This window comes from Balaenoptera acutorostrata, chromosome 8 (genome assembly GCF_949987535.1).
Source record: "Balaenoptera acutorostrata chromosome 8, mBalAcu1.1, whole genome shotgun sequence".
NCBI classification, from domain to species: Eukaryota; Metazoa; Chordata; class Mammalia; order Artiodactyla; family Balaenopteridae; genus Balaenoptera; species Balaenoptera acutorostrata.
In genome coordinates, this window is record NC_080071.1 from 111,577,989 (window position 1) to 111,600,164 (window position 22,176).

The 22,176-nt window shown below is 37.4% G+C and overlaps 1 protein-coding gene across 2 annotated transcripts in view; it reads right to left on the minus strand.

The window, feature by feature from the left end:
- Nucleotides 1-22,176, minus strand: part of DPP10 (dipeptidyl peptidase like 10) — a 690,622-nt gene that overhangs the window by 519,261 nt on the left and 149,185 nt on the right. For both annotated transcript variants that reach the window (XM_057551306.1, XM_057551305.1), the window contains exon 2: nt 2,477-2,591. In XM_057551306.1, the coding sequence (XP_057407289.1) occupies nt 2,477-2,591 (115 nt within the window). The remainder of the gene's footprint in view (nt 1-2,476; nt 2,592-22,176) is intronic.

The following is a 22,176-nucleotide window of genomic DNA, read 5'->3' on the forward strand; positions in this document are numbered from 1 at the left end:
GTGGTCAATAAGTACTTAATAATAAAAATAATAAGAGGAATGCCAGCAGCAGTTCTACAGACTGTACTAAACACCTCAATTTTATTATCTCATTTATCCCTCATAGTAACACTGAGATAGGCTGGGACCTGGGACACTTTGCTGCAGTGCTTGCACCTGGACAAACGTCTTCTTGAGCAACAAAATACAAAGAAACTATAAAGGACTAAAAATAACTGCGTGCATTCCCAGTTGGGGCAAATTATGGACAACAAGATACAAAAAGCCCAAAAAAATCCCAACTGCCACTTCTGAAGAGCCAGTAGCAAAAGGAGGGCACTGCGCATGCCTCTTGCACACACCACCACCAAAGGGGGGGCAAACCACCTAAGGCCCCCCCTCCAGCCTGACCCCTGGACCTGCCCATACCCTCACCCCATATAAGGATCCAGCTCATCCCCCCCCCCAACCCTGTTGCTTGTTTTTGCTCCTCCCTGCTACAGCAGGGGCCCCAATAAAGCCTTGCCTGAATTTCTTGTCTGGCCTTTTATCAATTTCTATTGATTAAAGAGGCCAAGAACCCGGGTCGGTAACGACACTGTAAAGTTGGCACTATGAGTTGCATCCATAATACACATGAGTGAAGGCAAGGTTAAATTATTAGCCAACTTCACAAAACTAGTTCTGTGAGAGCCATAACTCAAACCAAGGTGTATCTTGCTTAAACCCTTGCTTTAATAAATGAATAAGTGCATGACAAAATGAATGCAACTATCCTGTGTTTTTATTACTGGGGCAACTTGGTAAGGGTTGGGTAGAGGAGGTTTAATTTACTGAGTGACCAAGATCTTTGTTATACCAAGCTCCCAAAGACACCAAGGTATCACTATGGCCTCAGAGAGTTCACAAGAAAACCTGAGAAACTGAATCACTGGGAAAAGGATACTAGAATCAGATGGAAGAAAGTTCAAGAGAAACACATAGGTATTCTATGATACTAATTTCTTCCATCTGGTTGATAGTCATCAATAGAAGCAGTGAAGCCACGTCATTCATTTTTTTAAGAATTATGTCAAAATTCCTATGTTTAAGTGAAACACTATGCTGAACATAAGCTCATTTTCCTTTAACAAAGATTCTTGGCAATCGGCAGCAACTCACAGCCATCACATTGCTCAATTACACTGTACTGCAGGTGTACAAATGAGGCTGTTAAGAGACGGTTCCTGAGAGAATGATGGATGATCCACCTCTTAGAAGAGACATTTTTTTTTTTTCTTTTTTTTTTAAAGTCTCTTTCTCTTCCGTTTCCTCTCTCCCGGCTCCCTTAATTTCTTTCTCAATCTCTTCATATGTTAAATAACAACTACAAACTATATCTTTGGAAATCTATACATTTCAAAGACAATGTTTTTACCAAGATGGTATATGTCACAAAGTACCATACTGGAACACCTGATATTGCAATTTGTATAATTAGCCACCATAATTAGTTGACTAAATGACTCTGTGAAAGACAGCTTTTGTTAATCAAATGTTGTACATGAGGAAATAAATTCAAGAAATAAATTCAACGTGTTTAAGGGGCTTGTAAATAACAAAACTGGGGCAGGAACTGGTTATAAATTTATAGCCTTTAACAACAGGCATACGAGTTGATTTGGCGACTGGCTCAATCCTATCATAGAAATGACCATTTTTTTCACCGCCATACATGGTGATCAGTTTTTGAGCAAGCTAGTTGGGTGGGTTGTAGTAGCATGACAAACTTTTTTGTTCCTGGCAGGCAGTTTGGGAGTTTAAAATGTGAGCAGCCTTTCTCTGCCTTCTGTGTTATCACCTACCAAAGAGTAGTAAAACTTCTGAGTACTGAAATAAACCGCAGAGAACAATTAAACTTACTGATAATTTATATAGTAGTTTTCAACTATTTAACATAAAGAACACAATTTAAAGAGTAGTGCAAGAGCAAACTGGAGAGGGTCTTTAGACAGAGAGAAACTGGGAACGTATAAACTACAGAGAAAGACGAGAGGAAGTGGAAGTGTCTCATTTAGAGGCTTAGCTCATTTTCTTTTGATCTAATCCTCTTTGTCTGTCAAATCCTCCCTTACCACTGTCATTATAGTTGGGCTGTCTCCTATATATGGAAACTTCCAGACTCCACTCCCTCATCTCCACCCGCAATAAAAGTCAAATGTGTCCCGCATTTATTAAATTGACAAACATAACAAGTCTCTAAACAGCATTGGAGACCAAAGATTTCCTTGGCATTCTCAATATATATATTTTACATTTCAGCTTCCCCCAAATATCTTGCATGGTATTTAAACCACAAAATGACTGTGCCGTTTGCGAAATGTCTGGTTATTCATTTTTTTATTCCAACCAATGCTAATGTGTCCTAAGATACCACATATGACTACCCTCTTAAGGCATTTGAATGTGAAATTATCATCCACAATACCATCATAAGAGAGTAATAAAGACAGATTACCTGGGGTTAAGAGGATGACTGACATAGTGATGAGTGAGCATACAACTAAAATCACCAGCAGGGCAATAGCAATTCCCTTCCAGTTTCTCTGTGGAGGGCTGTTACTTCCCAGTTCCTACCGAGATAGAAAAAAAAAAGAAGTTTCATAATTATACATGCTCCAAGAGAAATGTATTCATAAAGGAATGATTCAGTGCATGGAAGAATCACAGTTTGAAAGCTGACTAGAATCCTCTTCCTCTTCGGTAGCTCATTTAATTATTCAAAGGTGCATATATTATAAATGGCTATCTTTTGGGGGGCAATCTTATTTCTCCAAGAGATAAAGCAGCAAAGGTTTCTGCCTGCTGTCTAAAATGTGGATGGCATTAAAGTACATTGAATATAAACACTAGGATGATAGCCAAAATACTCTGCAAAATAATTATGTAAATAAAGTGTGCCCATTTACATTGGAACCTACAATAAAGATTTAAATATTAATATTCCTGAAGCACTATAGACTACTTTTCCAACCGGTAAGGGGAAAAAAGATTAGTGATGAGAAAATCATTCAAAATGCCCCCTCACTGCAGAGCAGTGCACATTTGTCAACTCAAAAGGTCCTTTTTTTAAACAGTTCCCCTACCACTCATAAATATCAACAGGATGTAGTAACTAAATTAAATGAGTGCTTCTATATCAATGGTTTACGACATCCTCTCCCTGGGCCGCATGCATGATATTGGCAAGGAGGTATGATTGATGGGGTAGGATAAACTTGAGCATCTCTTACAATACATATAGTAAAGCTTTTCATTTTTCAGATGATCTGTGTTCTATTCTGCTGACTAGAAATATATGAGCATCATTCACCAAAGTAAAGCACAGACCACACTAGTTTGAAATAAATGCCAGATTTTCTTTGTAATAAAGTTTATAAAACACTAAGCTTCTTGTTTCTTTCTTCCTACCCCAATCCCCAGCCTCTTTTCCTCCAGTCCTAATAGAGCCTTCTTTATTCAGAAATAGTCAAATGATTTGGGGACAAATGAAACAAAACGTAAAGGTTTCCAGTTCACTGTATTTGCACAAATCACCCAAGAAGCCACAGTCTTCCTTTAAACAAAGATAAGTAAAATAGCAAACATTTGATAAACTATAAATGGCTTATTGTGACTCACGGTTTAAAGCACTGAAGCCAATTTTCATATAGGGATAGTGGCATTCAGTTCTGCAATAAACTCTTTGGACTTAAAGAACTAGGTCCTAAATAAATACAAGAAGAAACCATGCATAGGAGGTATTTTGTTATTGTTTGTTTTTCCCCTTCTCAGATCAGTAGCTTTAGGTTTTTCACTCTGATGAACCAAATCCGGCAGAAATCAATGCCAATCTTTTTTCTAAAATGGCTCACTTCATACCTCATTTTCATGCTTATTAATGCTTACTGCCCAATACCTCTATCCCTTCTGCATTTTGGTTAGAATTTCCATTCATAAACTTATTCCACATAAATCGAAACAGTAGATTAGCAAATCATCAGCATTTAAGTAACAACATCAAGAAAAGCAATAGTTGTCTTAAGACCATAAACCCTTTTCTGGAATGCAACGTGACTGCAGGTTTCTTGGGCAATTTCTTTGTCAGAATCTGTGTGGTGTGATGACCAGTTATTCTCCATATTAAGGCTCTATTTAAGACTACTCGGAAGCCAGAATGGTAGATTAGAGAGGCAAGGCTATACGTAGATGCCTATGCTGGGCAAAAAGTTGTGAAACACCCATCTCAAGAGCTAAGAGATAATGAAAGAAGGGCAACAAACAATAGGAAGTGAGTATCTGGACCAAGAATCATAAACACTTCCATCTTTATTAACTCAAAGGGAGGTAAGAAAAAGGAAAAAGAATAATTGTAAGCAATTATAACTGACTTCTCAGTCCAGTAAAGGAATCAAGGGGCAATGATAATTTTAAATCTACTGACTCTGATCTTGATTCACTGTCACTGGAACGCAAGGCAAATTATTAGACAAATGTGTTCAGAGTGTGTTTTTCAGTTTTTGAATATGATGTAACTATGCAATGCCTACCAAGCATTGTCTAACAGCAATAATAGATATCTTATTATGTGTCTCGTATTGTACTGAGTACTTTATATTCACAATCTCACAAAATCCTCATGAGAGTTAGGTGAGATTACTATTATTTTGACAAATCTGCAGATGAGAAACATGGGATTTAGAGAGATAAATACCAAACCACTTACTGCTAATAAGTGGGACGTCTCAAGGTCCAATCCATAAAAGTCTAGCCTCAGAAACCACACTCACACACTAGAATATGCTGTTCTAAAAGGAGATATTTCTTGAATCAATCAATAAGCCAATGAATCAAGGAATGATTTGAACCCCTACATAATAATAGTTGTACTTTAATACCTTTGATCTGAGAAAATTCACAATTTTATAAAAGCTCTTCTGAAGTCTGTAATGCTTTCAAATAAACTCATATTTTCCCAGGAATGGCAGACTAGGAAAAATACACCATTTTAAAAAATGGTAAAACACGTTTGAGTACAAAATACTTTTCTGTTCATAAAGTGATGCACATGAGAATGTCTGGCTCCTCTAAAAATGACCCATCAATACCAAAAGCATCTACAAGTCCCTGTTTTAGGAACTGCAGACTTAATGAACTCTTACTATAATTCCCTCCTTTCCATCCATCTTAAACTCCATCACCATTATAATATTTCTAAAGCACGGTTTTACTTACATCACTTTATTCCACAAAGTCCTTTAATGTCTCTGCATTATCTAAAGAATTAAGTGCACATGTGTGAGTCGAGAATAACAATGGTCTATAGCCAAGCTCTAGTCTTCTCATCCAACTTGATCTTTTTTTTTTTTTTTGAGAAAGAACACTACCCTATACTGCTCTGATTACCATTTCCAACATATGCCTCAGATGCTTCAAACTTCACCTAACCATTCCACTCCCAGTTTTTTCTCCAATTCCTTTCATATGCATCCAATTACAGACATTGTCAATCATTCAACATCCTGCTCAAATGTCTCTTCTCTTGAAAATTTCCAATTATGCAAGCCAGATATAATTTTCCTTCTGAAAAAAAAAATGCCTAAAAGGCATTGTACCAATAGGTTTGAGACCAACTCTGCTACTTAATAGCTAAGAGATTGCAAACAACATGCCTCTACAATTTCCTAAGCCTCAGGCTTTTTTTTAGCTGAACAACTGGAATAATAACAATAATTATTTTTAAATGTAACAAGGATTAAAACAAATTATTCAAACAAAGCTCTTACTTAAATGTACAATAAGACAGTTCACACTAAGTGAACTGCTTGGAATGTTCTTCCTCAGTACACTTGCACATGTCACTCTTTCTCTCTCTCTCATCATTTCAGGTCTCAATCTCAAATGTTCCTTCCTTTGAGAAGCCTTGCCTGGCCACCTTCTACAAAATAACATGCTATATCCACTTCTATTCCTTCAATTAGCTTTATTTGTCTTCATATCATTATTGAGTATATTATGTCATATTAAATCATATATCTATAATAATATAAATTAAGTTGTTTAAATGTTCATTTTATCAGTCTCAGCTCTCCAGAATAGAAGCTTCGTGATGTCAGTAACCTAGATCATCTTGTTCCCTGCTATATCTCTAGCATTTTGAACAGTGTTTGGCACATACTAGGTATGCTATAGATAATAAACAAATGAATGAATGAATGAATGATAGCAGTTCTGATGATAATGATGGTGGTGATGGTAATGCTTAAAGCCATGTATAAACAGCCATCATATCCCTGTCAAAGTTATCTCCTTAAAGTAAGGAGCACATCTTAGATAACTTTATATTCCTTAGACCACTGAACAAATTCTAGTCCTTTTAATAGATGCTTAGAAAATAGTTGCCCAATTAAGTGGTATAAATGGTACCTGAAATGGTATAGAGCTACAGTGTCATTAGTTAAATACACATTAATAGTAATTTTTAAAAAAGGAACTACTTGCTATAGATAAATTTGATTGCAATTATTTTTAGCTTCATTTATCTGATGCTTGGATCCCAAAATACCGTTGCCATTCTTCAGTTTATCTTCTGCTTCGACAACCTCAATAATTTCTATTGTTGCTGGAAGTGGTTCTAATTGGCTCTGCTTTTCAATGACTTCCTCCTAGCCAACACCTGAAAACATACACGCCACGCCCACAGGACAGGTTTGTGCTGGGCAGCAGCCTGACCTTGCAATGTCATCATCTGAATGCTTTGGAGGCAGCACAGAGTCAATGTTGGGATATTAAATTCCCTGGAGAGGTTTGAAGGTATAAGAACAAATGTTTAAGAATCCATACATACAGTTGTTTTTAAAGTCAGTCCTCCAGTGGATAGATGCATAGGTTAAAACACTTGTGTCCAACTGCAGCTGATGTTCAGTGTTGTGATTGTCTAGAGATGTTTTGGTGCTGCACGCCAAACTAAACTCAATCTGTAACCTAGTTATTTATGTTGTGTTTACCGCCAATCAAATTACTCATCACCCTTTAGAGAACAGTTTAGTTTATAAGACGGATGTTCATGACACACATAGTTTACCTAAACCCAAATGCATTTTTAATTTGTTCAAATACAAAGGAAAAAAATGCTAGAAATCATAAGCGGAAAACATCCAAGATTTATATATCATTTCCTTGGGCAAAATAAGGAAAAAAGCTGAACCAACAAATTCAATTTTCTTAAAAATAAGAAAAAGAATATAAATGTATATAATAAATATAAATATATATTCCACTTGTAGTTCCCCTTAAAAAACTCTGTTCATCTGCCATATGCATCATGAAAAGAAATATGATCCTTCCATATTAAAATTGTATCAAAAAGTAATAACATTTACAGGAAGATACAAGGAGGAAAAATCATCGAGATATTGAAATTATGTCTGTAGATGGGATGAGGGTGTGCTTTAATAAAAGTAGATTTTTTTCCATCACATGGTGTTCAAATTCACAAATGTGAATAGTCTCAACTGCGAATAGGTCAAGGAACAGTCCAAAGCATTTACACTTAATAATTGGAAAATATCTTAAAGGAACTTAATGTACTTTTAAATGTTGTATATTGTTTCATGATATTAGAAAAGCATAGCATTAAGTTAAGACTTTTAAAGCCATCTGTAAAATAATGATTAAAAATTTGATTTAAAAAAATCCTTTTACCTCATTCTTAGAAATGTTTAGCCAGCTCTGGCTTGAAAGATCTTGAGATATGGGTATTCAGCAGTTGGCCAATTCTCTTTAAATCATTCTATTTAACAAAATGCACTGGAGTCTTTTAGAATATAGAATATTACACTACATGCAACTGGGAATACAAATTAAAATAAGAACTGTCCCCAGTGAGTTTAAACACTAATGAAGATTTTGTTTACCACCAGTATAGTACAAAGTTGAATAAATAAAGGTAACCCAGCAAATCACAGAATTTTTCTATGGGAAATGAGGGGAGAAGTTATTAACTTCCTTGTACTGATATAATTTTTTTTCTTTGAGCATTCATACAGCATTTCCTAAGAAATAAGGTGCTAGATGTGGTGGGATTATAGAATTACATATACAAAATCTGGAAAGACAAAAGGAATCAGAGGATTTTTTTCTTTTTTAAATAGGTGGAAAGTGTGTATAAAAATACACACTTAGGTATTGGAAAATGGAACAAAGTGTGCATTTTTTTCTTTCTAGCAAAAATAATAATTGACAACATTTACAACCTGGAATAGACCAGTAAACGTAAAAGAAATTGAGACAAATTTTTATATAGCGCCACAAAATTACAAGGTCACAGATTTTGCCTCTAAGACACAAACAATTCCTGTGCCATTTGAAACATTTTAGAGTATACTGAAAGAAGGAAAATTCCAAAATTTTAATGTTTACCTTGTCTTGATTGTCTGAAATAGAAAGCACATTAAAAAAAAAATTTAAGGGCCTTCCCTGGTGGCGCAGTGGTTGAGAGTCTGCCTGCTAATGCAGGGGACACGGGTTCGAGCCCTGGCCTGGGAAGATCCCACATGCCGCAGAGCGGCTGGGCCCGTGAGCCACAGCTGCTGAGCCTGCGCGTCTGGAGCCTGTGCTCCGCAACGAGAGAGGCCCGCGCATCGCGATGAGGGGTGGCCCCCGCTTGCCACAACTGGAGAAAGCCCTCGCACAGAAACGAAGACCCAACACAGCCAAAATCAATCAATCAATCAATCAATCAAACATACGCATCTGATTCAAGATCATTAAAAAAAAAAAAAAAAAAGAAAAGACTGGAATACAAAATTACACAGACGCTAACCATTTAAAAAAAAAAAAAAAAAAAAAAAAAAAAATTTAAGCTCAATTTAAATAAAGAAATAAATGCAAAAGTACTAAATAAAATTTTAATGAATTCAATGCAGTAGCTCAATATAAATAATAATTAAATACTGTGAGATATTTCCACCACTAGGCGATATGGTCATAGTTCCTAACAACATTTACTGATATCAGTAAAGAAAATATAATCATAGAGATTGTTTTTCATATTTAATTTGCAGTTTAATACTTGTAATACCTACTGCTTCTTAAAATTGTCCATTATACTTGCGGACATTCACAAGTTCCTCATTTATCATACTTCTCCAATCAGAAGACTCTATGCTAAATAAAGTGCATACTTTTGGTAAATGATCATATTTCACACAGAAAGTTATACATTTTTTCAAAATTACATCTATTATAGTTTTGTGTTACCAGTGTACATGAGGCAGTGCTGAGTAAGTGCTGCTCATAGTATGAACTATAGACAGCAGCATCAACATTACCTGGCAGCTTATTAGAAATGCAAGACAAGAGTCTTTTATTGCAATTTGCTCTATTCTTCTTTTAAAAAAATTCTGACTTGGTTTTATCTGTTCAACATTAATTTGTTTATAAAAGAACTAGCAATTATCTCAATTGTAATTTGTCATTTATAACTCCCTGATAATTCTATTTGTTTGTGACACACTCCTAGATGGATCACCATTAAATTAGAAACAAAACAAAGATGACAGCTATCATCAATATATTGTTCAGTAATAGTTTCACATTTCTATTATCATGATTTAGAGGTTTGGCTGATCATCTATGATTCTGAACCTGTTTAGGCTTCAAAACCACAACTAAAACTGTAAAAGAAGCAATTAAAAAAGCAAACGAACAGATCTGATATCAGGAAGATGGCAGACTAGGATGCTCCAGGCCCTCATTCCCTCATGAAAACATCAAGTAAACAACTATAGAGTGATTAAAATAGCAGTATGGGAGCTCCAAAAACCAGTGAAGGATATGCAGCAACCAAGCAAACGCCAATCAAGGAAAAGTCACACTTAAAAAGGCAGGAGGATGAGAGGAGAAGATGGTGGAAGAGTAAGACGCGGAGATCACCTTCCTTCCCACAGATACAGTAGAAATACATCTACACGTGGAACTGCTCCCATAGAACACCCACTGAACGCTGGCAATAGACCTCAGACCTCCGAAAAGGCAAGAAACCCCCCACGTACCTGGGTAGGGCAAAAGAAAAAAGAAATAACAGAGACAAAAGAATAGGGACGGGACCTGCACCAGTGGGAGGGAGCTGTGAAGGAGGAAAGGTTTCCACACACTAGGAGCCCCTTCGCGGGCGGAGACTGTGGGTGGCGGAGGGGGGAAGCTTTGGAGCCACGGAGGAGAGCGCAGCCACAGGGGTGCGGAGGGCAAAGCGGAGAGGTTCCCGCACAGAGACTCGGCGCCGAGCAGCACTCACCAGCCCGAGAGGCTTGTCTGCTTAGCCGCCGGGGCGGGCGGGGCTGGGAGCTGAGGCTCGGGCTGCGGTCGGATCGCAGGGAGAGGACTGAGGTTGGCGGCGTGAACACAGCCTGAAGGGGTTAGCGCACCACAGCTAGCCGGGAGGGAGTCCGGGAAAAAGTCTGCAGCTGCCAAACAGGCAAGAGACTTTTTCTTGCCTCTTTGTTTCCTGGTGCGCGAGGAGAGGGGATTCAGAGCGCTGCTTAAAGGAGCTCCAGAGACGGGCGCGAGCCGCAGCCATCAGCGCGGACTCCAAAGACGGGCGTGAGACGCTAAGGCTGCTGCTGCCACCACCAAGAAGCCTGTGTGCGAGCACAGGTCACTATACACACCTCCCCTCCCGGGAGCCTGTGCAGCCCGCCTCGGCCAGGGTCCCGTGATCCAGGGACAACTTCCCCGGGAGAACGCACGGCGTGCCTCAGGCTGCTGCAACGTCACGCCGGCCTCTGCTGCGCAGGCGCGCCCCGCCTCCTCCGTACCCCTCCCTCCCCGCGGCCTGGGTGAGCCAGAGCCCCCGAAGCAGCTGCTCCTTTAACCCCGTCCTGTCTGATCGAAGAACAGACGCCCTCAGGCGACCTACATGCAGAGGCGGGTCCAAATCCAAGGCTGAACCCCGGGAGCTGTGTGAACAAAGAATACAAAGGGAAATCTCTCCCAGCAGCCTCAGAAGCAGCGGATTAAATCTCCACAGTCACCTTGATGTACCCGCATCTGTGGAATACCTGAATAGACAACGAATCATCCCAAATTGAGGAGGTGGACTTTGGGAGCAGGATATATTATTTTTTCCCCTTTTCCTCTTTTTGTGAGTGTGTATGTATATGCTTCTGTGTGAGATTTTGTCCGTATAGCTTTGCTTTCACCATTTGTCCTAGGGTTCTGTGTGTCCGTTTTTTTTTTTTTTAATTATTTTTCTTTTTTTTTAATAATTGTTTTTTATTTTTTATTTTAATAACTTTATTTTATTTTATCTTACTTTATTTTATTTTATCCTCTTTCTTTTTTTCTTTCTATTTTTTCTCCCTTTTATTCTGAGCCGTGTGGATGAAAGGCTCTGGGTGCTCCAGCCAGGCATCAGGGCTGTGCCTCTGAGGTGGGAGAGCAAAATTCAGGACACTGGTCCACAAGAGACCTCCCAGCTCCACATAATAACAAACGAAGAGAATCTCCCAGAGATCTCCATCTCAACACCAAGACCCAGCTTCACTCAACGACCAGCAAGCTGTAGTGCTGGACATCCTATGCCAAACAACTAGCAAGACAGGAACACAGCCCCATCCATTAGCAGAGAGGCTGCCTAAAATCATAATAAGGCCACAGACACTCCAAAACACACCACCAGATGTGGACCTGCCCACCAGAAAGACAAGATCCAGCCTCATCCATCAGAACACAGGCACTAGTCCCCTCCACCAGGAAGCCTACACAACCCACTGAACCAAACTTACCCACTGGGAGCAGACACCAAAAACAACAGGAACTACGAACCTGCAGCCTGCGAAAAGGAGACCCCAAACACAGTAAGATAAGCAAAGTGAGAAGACAGAAAAAAACACAGCAGATGAAGGAGCAAGGTAAAAACCCACCAGACCTAACAAATGAAGAGGAAATAGGCAGTCTACCTGAAAAAGAATTCAGAACAATAATAGTAAAGATGATCCAAAATCTTGGAAATAGAATAGACAAAATGCAAGAAACATTTAACAAGAACTAAAGAGGAACCAAGCAATGATGAAAAACACAATAAATGAAATTAAAAATACTCTAGAAGGGATCAATAGCAGAATAACTGAGGCAGACAAAAGGATAAGTGACCTGGAAGATAAAATAGAGGAAATAACTACTGCAGAGCAGAATAAAGAAAAAGGAATGAAAAGAACTGAGGACACTCTCAGAGACCTCTGGGACAACACTAAATGCACCAACATTCGAATTATAGGGGTCCCAGAAGAAGAAGAGAAAAAGAAAGGGACTGAGAAAATATTTCAAGAGATTATAGTTGAAAACTTCCCTAATATGGGAAAGGAAATAGTTAATCAAGTCCTGGAAGCACAGAGAGTCCCATACAGGATAAACCCAAGGAGAAACACGCCAAGACACATATTAATTAAACTGTCAAAAATTAAATATAAGGAAAACATATTAAAAGCAGCAAGGGAAAAACAACAAATAACACACAAGGGAATCCCCATAAGGTTAACATCTGATCTTTCAGCAGAAACTCTGCAAGCCAGAAGGGAGTGGCAGAACATATTTAAAGTGATGAAGGAGAAAAACCTACAATGAAGATTACTCTACCCAGCAAGGATCTCATTCGGATTTGATGGAGAAATTAAAACCTTTACAGACAAGCAAAAGCTGAGAGAGTTCAGCACCACAAAACCAGCTTTACAACAAATACTAAAGGAACTTCTCTAGGCAAGAAACACAAGAGAAGGAAAACACCTACAATAACAAACCCAAAACATTTACGAAAATGGGAATAGGAACATACATATCAATAATTACCTTAAATATAAATAGATTAAATGCTCCCACCAAAAGACACAGACTGGCTGAATGGATACAAAAACAAGACCCGTATATATGCTGTCTATAAGAGACCCATTTCAGACTTAGGGACACATACAGACTGAAAGTGAGGGGATGGAAAAAGATATTCCATGCAAATGGAAAGCAAAAGAAAGCTGGAGTAGCAATTCTCATATCAGACAAAATAGACTTTAAAATAAAGACTATTACATGAGACAAAGAAGGACACTATATAATGATCAAGGGATCGATTCAAGAAGAAGATATAACAACTGTAAATATTTATGCACCCAACATAGGAGCACCTCAATACATAAGGCAAATGCTAACAGCCATAAAAGGGGAAATCGACAGTAACACAATCATAATAGGGGACTTTAACACCCCACTTTCACCAATGGACAGATCATCCAAAATGAAAATAAATAAGGAAACACAAGCTTTAAATGATACATTAAACAAGATGGACTTAATTGATATTTATAGGACATTCCACCCAAAAACAACGGAATACACATTTTTCTCAAGTGCTCCTGGAACATTCTCCAGGATAGATCATATCTTGGGTCACAAATCAAGCCTTGGTAAATTTAAGAATATTGAAATCATATCAAGTATCTTTTCCGACCAAAACGCTATGAGACTAGATATGAATTACAGGAAAAGCTCTGTAAAAAATACAAACACGTGGAGGCTAAACAATACACTACTTAATAACGAAGTTATCACTGAAGAAATCAAAGGGGAAATCAAAAAATACCTACAAACAAATGACAATGGAGACACGATGACCCAAAACCTATGGGATGCAGCAAAAGCAGTTCTAAGAGGCAAGTTTATAGCAATACAAGCCTACCTCAAGAAACAGGAAATATCTCGAATAAACAACCTAACCTTGCACCGAAAGCAATTAGAGAAAGAAGAACAAAAAAACCCCAAAGATATCAGAAGTAAAGAAATCATAAAGATCAGATCAGAAATAAATGAAAAAGAAATGAAGGAAACAATAGCAAAGATCAATAAAACTAAAAGCTGATTATTTGAGAAGATAAACAAAATTGATAAACCATTAGCCAGACTCATCAAGAAAAAAAGGGAGAAGACTCAAATCAATAGAATTAGAAATGAAAAAGGAGAAGTAACAACTGGCACTGCAGAAATACAAATGATCATGAGATTACTATAAGCAACTCTATGCCAATAAAATGGACAACCTGGAAGAAATGGACAAATTCTTAGAAATGCACAACCTGCCGAGAAAGAACCAGGAAGAAATAGAAAATATAAACAGACCAATCACAAGCACTAAAATTGAAACTGTGATTAAAAATCTTCCAACAAACAAAAGCCCAGGACCAGATGGCTTCACAGGCGAATTCTACCAAACATTTAGAGAAGAGCTAACACCTATCCTTCTCAAACTCCTCCAAAATATTGCAGAGGGAGGAACACTCCCCAACTCATTCTACGAGGCCACCATCACCCTGATACCAAAACCAGACAAAGATGTCACAAAGAAAGAAAACTACAGGCCAATATCACTGATGAACATAGATGCAAAAATCCTCAACAAAATACTAGCAAACAGAATCCAACAACACATTAAAAGGATCATACACCATGATCAAGTGGGGTTTATTCTAGGTATGCAAGGATTCTTCAATATATGCAAATCAATCAACGTGATACACCATATTAACAAATTGAAGGAGAAAAACCATATGATCATCTCAATAGATGCAGAGAAAGCTTTTGACAAAATTCAACACCCATTTATGATAAAAGCTCTGCAGAAAGTAGGCATAGAGGAAACTTTCCTCAACATAATAAAGGCCATATATGACCAACCCACAGCCAACATTGTCCTCAGTGGTGAAAAACTGAAACCATTTCCACTAAGATCAGGAACAAGACAAGGTTGCCCACTCTCACCACTGTTATTCAACATAGTTTTGGAAGTTTTAGCCACAGCAATCAGAGGAGAAAAAGAAATAAAGGGAATCCAAATCAGAAAAGAAGACGTAAAGCTGTCACTGTTTGCAGATGACATGATACTATACATAGAGAATCCTAAAGCTGCTACCAGAAAACTACTAGAGCTAATCAATGAATTTCGTAAAGTGGCAGGATACAAAATTAATGCACAGAAATCTCTTGCATTCCTATACACTAATGATGAAAAATCTGAAAGTGAAATTAAGAAAACACTCCCATTTACCACTGCCACAAAAAGAATAAAATATCTAGGAATAAACCTACCTAAGGAGACAAAAGACCTGTATGCAGAAAATTATAAGACACTGATGAAAGAAATTAAATATGATACAAATAGATGGAGAGATAGACCATGTTCTTGGATTGGAAGAATCAACATTGTGAAAATGACTCTACTACCCAAAGCAATCTACAGATTCAATGCAATCCCTATCAAACTACCAATGGCATTTTTCACAGAACTAGAACAAAAAATTTCACAATTTATATGGAAACACAAAAGACCCCGAATAGCCAAAACAATCTTGAGAACGAAAAATTGAGCTGGAGGAATCAGCCTCCCTGACTTCAGACTATATTACAAAGCTACAGTAATCAAGACAGTATGGTACTGGCACAAAAACAGAAACATAGATCAATGGAACAGGATAGAAAGCCCAGAGATAAACCCAAGCATATATGGTCACCTTATCTTTGATAAAGGAGGCAAGCATATACAGTGGAGAAAAGACAGCCTCTTCAATAAGTGGTGCTGGGAATACTGGACAGGTACATGTAAAAGTATGAAATTAGAACACTCCCTAACACCATACACAAAAATAAACTCAAAATGGATTAAAGACCTAAATGTAAGGCCAGACACTATCAAACTCTTAGAGGAAAACACCAGCAAAACACTGTATGACATAAATCACAGAAAGATCCTTTTTGACCCAGCTCCTAGAGAAATGGAAATAAAAACAAAAATAAACAAATGGGACCTAATGAAACTTAAAAGCTTTTGCACAGCAAAGGAAACCATAAACAAGACCAAAAGATAACCCTCAGAATGGGAGAAAATATTTGCAAATGAAGCAACTGACAAAGGATTAATCTCCAAGATTTACAAGCAGCTCATGCAGCTCAATAACAAAAAAACGAACAACCCAATCCAAAAATGGGCAGAAGATCTAAATAGACATTTCTCCAAAGAAGATATACAGATGGCCTACAGACACATGAAAGAATGCTCAACATCATTAATCATTAGAGAAATGCAAATCAAAACTACAATGAGATATCATCTCACACCGGTCAGAATGGCCATCATCAAAAAATCTAGAAACAATAAATGCTGGAGAGGGTGTGGAGGAAAGGGAACACTCTTGCACTGTTGGTGGGAATGTAAATTGATACAGCCACTATGGAGAACAGTATGGAGGTTCCTTAAAAAACTACAAATAGAACTACCATACGACCCAGCAATCCCACTACTGGGCATATACCCTGAGAAAACCATAGGTCAAAAAGAGTCATGTACCAAAATGTTCATTGCAGCTCTATTTACAATGGCCAGGACATGGAAGCAACCTAAATGGCCATCATCGGATGAATGGATAAAGAAGGTGTGGCACATATATACAATGGAATATTACTCAGCCATAAAAAGAAATGAAATGGAGGTATTTGTAGTGAGGTGGATGGAATTAGAGTCTGTCATACAGAGTGAAGTAAATCAGAAAGAGAAAAACAAATACAGTATGCTAACATATATGGAATCTAAGGGAAAATAAAAAAGGTCATGAAGAACCTAGGGGCAAGACGGGAATAAAGACACAGCCCTACTAGAGAATGGACTTGAGGATATAGGGAGGGGGAGGGGTAAGATGTGACAGGGTGAGAGAGTGGCATGGACATATACACACTACCAAATGTAAAATAGATAGCTAGCGGGAAGCAGCCACATAGCACAGGGAGATCAGCTCGGTGCTGTGTGACCACCTAGAGGGGTGGGATAGGGAGGGTGGGAGGGAGGGAGATACAAGAGGGAAGAGATATGGGAACATATGTATATGTACAACTGATTCACTTTCTTATAAAGCAGAAACTAACACACCATTGTAAAGCAATTATACTCCAATGAAGATGTTAAATAAAAAAAAAAGGCAGGAGATTTCATGGCATGTTTGAATTCCCTCATTCCCTCCCTGGCACAGTTTAGCATGCTCAGAAGGAAGTGACTCAATTCCCAGTTCCTTCCTTCAGATGGAAGAAATGAGTGGAACTTGTTTGCATGTTTTGGCCTATCTGTGGGCTACCTGAGGGACGGGTTTCTGTGTTGCCTGACAGAAATAGCAGCATAGTTTAGATCTCAGGTTAGAAGGCATGGAAAGCAGTGGAGTCTTCCATGGTGCATGAAAACTGCTGGACTGTAAACAAGCAGAATTTGAGGACAGAGATTACCTGCTTAGAAACACAGTGGAACACTTAAGACCTTAAGAAAAATCAGGGTGATACTCTTAAAGAAATCAAGACATTTTAAAACAGCCATGTATACAGGGGAACTGGGGGTAAGGGAGGGGAGAACATGTACACACAGGCCAAGGGACGACAAATGCAAAAATCCTGAGAATATCTTGAGGCTTCCTGCTGGACTGATTAGAGAACATCTTTCTGTGAACAGAGCCAGTCTCCAAAAACTAGAAGAAGTGGCTATTTTTTCAAATGCCCTATTTTCAACAAAAGATCACAGGCTTACAAAGAAACAGGGAAACACGGTCCAGTCAGAGAACAAAATATATCTCTAGAAACTAACTGTAAAGTAACAAAGGTTCTGGACTACTAGAGAGAGACTTTAAAACAGCTATTAGAAATATGCTCTAAGAGCAAAAGGAAAACATGGACAAAGAACTAAAGAAAATCAGGAAAATGATACATGAACAAAAGATGATCAACCAAAATACAGAAATTATTTTAAAAAAACACACACACACAGAATTTCTGGAGTCGGAAAATACAATAACTGAATTTAAAAACCTAACAGCAGACTCAAACAGTAGAAAAAAGAATCAGTGAACTTGAAGACAGGTCCTTTAAAATTATCAAGTTTGAGGAGCAAAAGGGAAAAAAAGAATAAAGAAAAGTAAACAGAATCTATGGGACTTATTGGGTAGCACCACATAGAGCAATGTACAGATCATGAGAATCTCAGAAGGAGAAGAAAAAGAGAGAGAAAGGGTCCGAGAGTTTATTTGAAGAAATAATGAGGGAAACTTCAAATCTGAAGAAAGATATGGTTATATGAAAGCACCAAAAGCTCAGTGAACTCCAAGTAAGATGAACTCCAAGTAAGATCAACCCAAAGAGATCCACACTGAGACATATTTTAATCAATATATTAAAAGTCAAAGACAAAAAGAGAATCTTGAAAGAAAAGTGACTCATCACCTACAAGTATCTGCAATAAGATTAGCAATGGATTTCTCAGCAGAAACTTTGCAGGCCAGAAGCAGTGGGATAATATATTTAAGGTACTGAAAGAAAAAACTGTCAACCAAAAAAATCTATGTCCAGCAAAAATGTTCTTTGAAAACGAGGGAGAAATTAAGACATCCCCAGAGAAATAAAAGATAAAAGACCTCATTGCCCCTAGACTTGCCCTACAAGAAATGCTAAAGGGAGTACTTCAAGTTGAAATGAAAAGATTGCTAGATATAACCTGAAGTCATATGAAAATGCAAAGTATTCCATAAGGATAAATATGAGGATGAATACAAAAATTAGCATTACTTTAATTTTTGGCTCCTAACTCCACATTTTACTCTTCTACAGAATTTAAGAAACAAAAACATAAAAATTAATTATAAGTCTGTGTTAATGGGTATACAATATAAAGATGTAATTTATAACATCATTTACATAAAGTAGGAAGGACAGAGCTAAAAAAAAGAGTCCAGTTTTTGTATCCATCTCTTTGTGGGGAGTTACTGTTTAATGAGTATGGAGTTTCAGTTTGAGAAGATGAAAAACGTTCTGGAGATGGATGGTGATGATAGTTGCACAGCAGTACGACTGTACTTAACACCGAGAGTACACTTAAAAATTATTAAAATGGTAAGTTTTATGTTATGCATATTTTGCCACAATTTTAAAAATGTAAATAATAGCAACATTCATCATAGGAACAGATATATTAAGTGACTTTAGAAAGTTTTAGTGTCTAAAGGAAGAAAACCACAAAGCTTTACCAGAGGATTTCTAAGACCACTGGAAGGAAATAGGGAATCACTGCATTCCTGTTAAGCACGATTCAATATGGAAAAAAAATGGTCATTTTCCTAGATTAATCTAAAACTTTTAAGTAATTCCAATAAAAATCCTAACAGAACATCTTTTTCCTTGAACTGATAAAATTATCTTGAAATTCATCTGGAAAAATAATCATATGAAGATAGAATGACTTTGAAAAAAGAAAAATAATGATGGATGCCAGATACTAAAATTTAATATAAATCTGTGCTAATGAAAATTGTGGAATATTAATAAGAAAGGAAACATTAATAAAACTATATTTCAAAAAAATTCCATGCACACATACATCGACAAATTGTTTATATTTTGATCCCGATTTCTCATTATACCTTCTTTCTGTAAGAAAGCCAATTGGGGTTTCACACAACACTCCAGTGAGGTGATTTCAGGGTCTTTATGGTGCCAAATCAGAGAGCCAATTTTTCCATTATTTTACAGGAATTCTCAGCAGCATTCTAATCCATTAACCAATACATCCTCCCAGGAAACTCCTTCCTGTGACACCGCACTCTCCTGTTTTTTATCCTGCAGTGCTAACCACTTCTCCATTTTCTTTACTGGTTTCTTCTTAGGCTTACCTCTAGACTACAGAGTTCCCCCCAGAGTTCCCCCTCGGGCCCACCCTTTTTCTCTACATGAACACTATTTCTAGGGATAGTGTTTAATCTCATTTTATATCACTCAAAACATTTTAATCAGTTTTATATGTTAAATGTTTAAAATGAATGCATGGACAAGATATTAAAAAATAAAAACAAACTGATCTCTAAGTAAACAGATAGCTAAAGGTATCACTATATCCTTCGAGCAGCCTACCCTCTCCCTCTATATGTGCAACACCTTTTTTTTAATGTATCATCACTTGTTACTTGTAGTACTTATAGCTTCTCAGATGCATGCCATTCACAGTTTCCCATATTTTTTTCTCTTCTTGGATGACCATTCCATCTTAAGTAGAGTACGTATTTTGACCAAAGGTTTTACGTTTCTCACAATTGGGTTTCTTATTAGGTTGTTTCCGTCCACCTAGTTAGACAGTTCCTTAGATCTCAGTGCAGTCCATGAACCAGCAGAGTCTAAAGCTGACCTTTAGATGCTGTTGAATGTCTTCTGAAAGCACGCTTGAGATAAAAATTATTTAGCCTCATTCCAGACCTTCCAAATCTCCATGGCCAGGCCAGGCCCAACAATGTCTTTTAACAAGCTGTCCAGATGATTCGGCTGTATGCTAAAGTTTCACAAACATTCCCGAGGTCAGTGCTACTCAAAGAATGGTCAGTGTCACCTCTGAGATAGTTTAAATGCAAATAATTCAGCACCATCACAGATCTACTGAGTTTCTGGGTCCTGAACAGCCTTTGTTTTAACAAGCTTCCAGATGATTCCTGTGCACACTGAAAGTTGAGAATCTCAATTGTAGAGATTAATTCCTACAGTTCTGGAACTGTTAAAATGATGCAATTCAGCTTCAGTGAAATTTGGTGAACACGTTATGGCTCAGCAGCTTTGGAGTCAGTACATCTGGATTTTAAATTCCAATTACATACTTACTAGGTCTATTACATATACAATTGACCTAATATTTTAAAATTATGAATCCAACTGATAGTGCCTGAGACACAGTGGTCACTTTTATTATCTTCCTCTGTATTTGTTATTTACCAAATCAAGTTTTAATCTCAATTGAGTTCCACCTCAATTGCATGTGAGACCATTTCACACTCATGTTTGCATCCCCGACACCTAGTATAGCACATAGTAAGTATTCACAAAATATCTGGACTGACACACTATGCTCAGCTTTATGCTTTAAGAGTAAAGAATAGCGTCTTTAATCTTGAGGGATACATCTCAGCCATTTGAGGACAAGGAGATGAACTAGCTCTCTGCCTTTGAAATCTAAAGTGAAAAGACATCCCAGGAGAGTAGTTGTCGACTCATCTCAGGAGCTGTATGTTTGTTGTTTAAAGAGCACTAAAAGTATCTCAGTGATCTACAAACTGGATCAACAGGCCTAAATTTCTGGGGTTCATTAGCCAGCATGAGTTGCTACCAAGCCAGACCATCATCTTTGAGCTTGATTTCAGATGAGAAGTCTGAAAACATTATCTTCCACTAAGTCTTCCCAAAGTTCTAATATTTTAGCAAACTAACCTCTTGCCTATGAGGAAGTCAGGGAATCTAGTCATTTCTCATTGTATCTGCGATGCCCAGCACAGTTTTTGATACATGGTGCATCAATCCACATTCACTGATGATATGATTGTAACAGACTACGAAATTATTTTGGGGGCTTTGTATAATACTTTATATTTACCTTGCAGTTACTTTCAGAATTTCAACTTTTAATTTTCAGTACTATTATATCAATAGATATAAAACTACTTTTATATCAAAATGTGATATAAAACTAACTTGACAACAGATTATCCATGTCTAATGTGGAATATTCATTGGAGAGAGAGAGAAAATAGTAAACCTAGCAACCTGGTTTACATACATTCCCTGTGTGTCTTAAGATAAGGCTTTCATTTTCTTAGGCATCAAACAGAAATAACAGCATATGCCCAAATAATGCCATCGGACCTTGTCTGATTCAGTCAGCATGTCACAAAACCTATCCCCACTTTTCTGTCTCCTAGATAAAACAGCTTTGCTTTGCTCACATACACAATAGAAGTGATATTACCAATTTGCATATGATATCTGTGAGCCTTGAAAGAAATAATGCAAGTGAAAACTGTTCATAAACTATTTAGTCTGTATTAATTTAAATTTTGTAACCATCTCTCTCAAATTTGAAGAATAAAAAAAATGCATACAATTGTTCATGAGTATTAACTGTCATTGAGTCAGGAAAAGTAGTTCCTTTGAAACAGACAGGTTTATAAGACTTTTGTAAACTCTTAATGAACATATACATTTTTGAAGTCTCAGCCTGTTGCAAAGATAGATGTCAGCTTATACTGGATGATGGATAGAAGGAGGAAGGAAGGGAGGAAGGAAGGAAGGAAGGAAAGATTG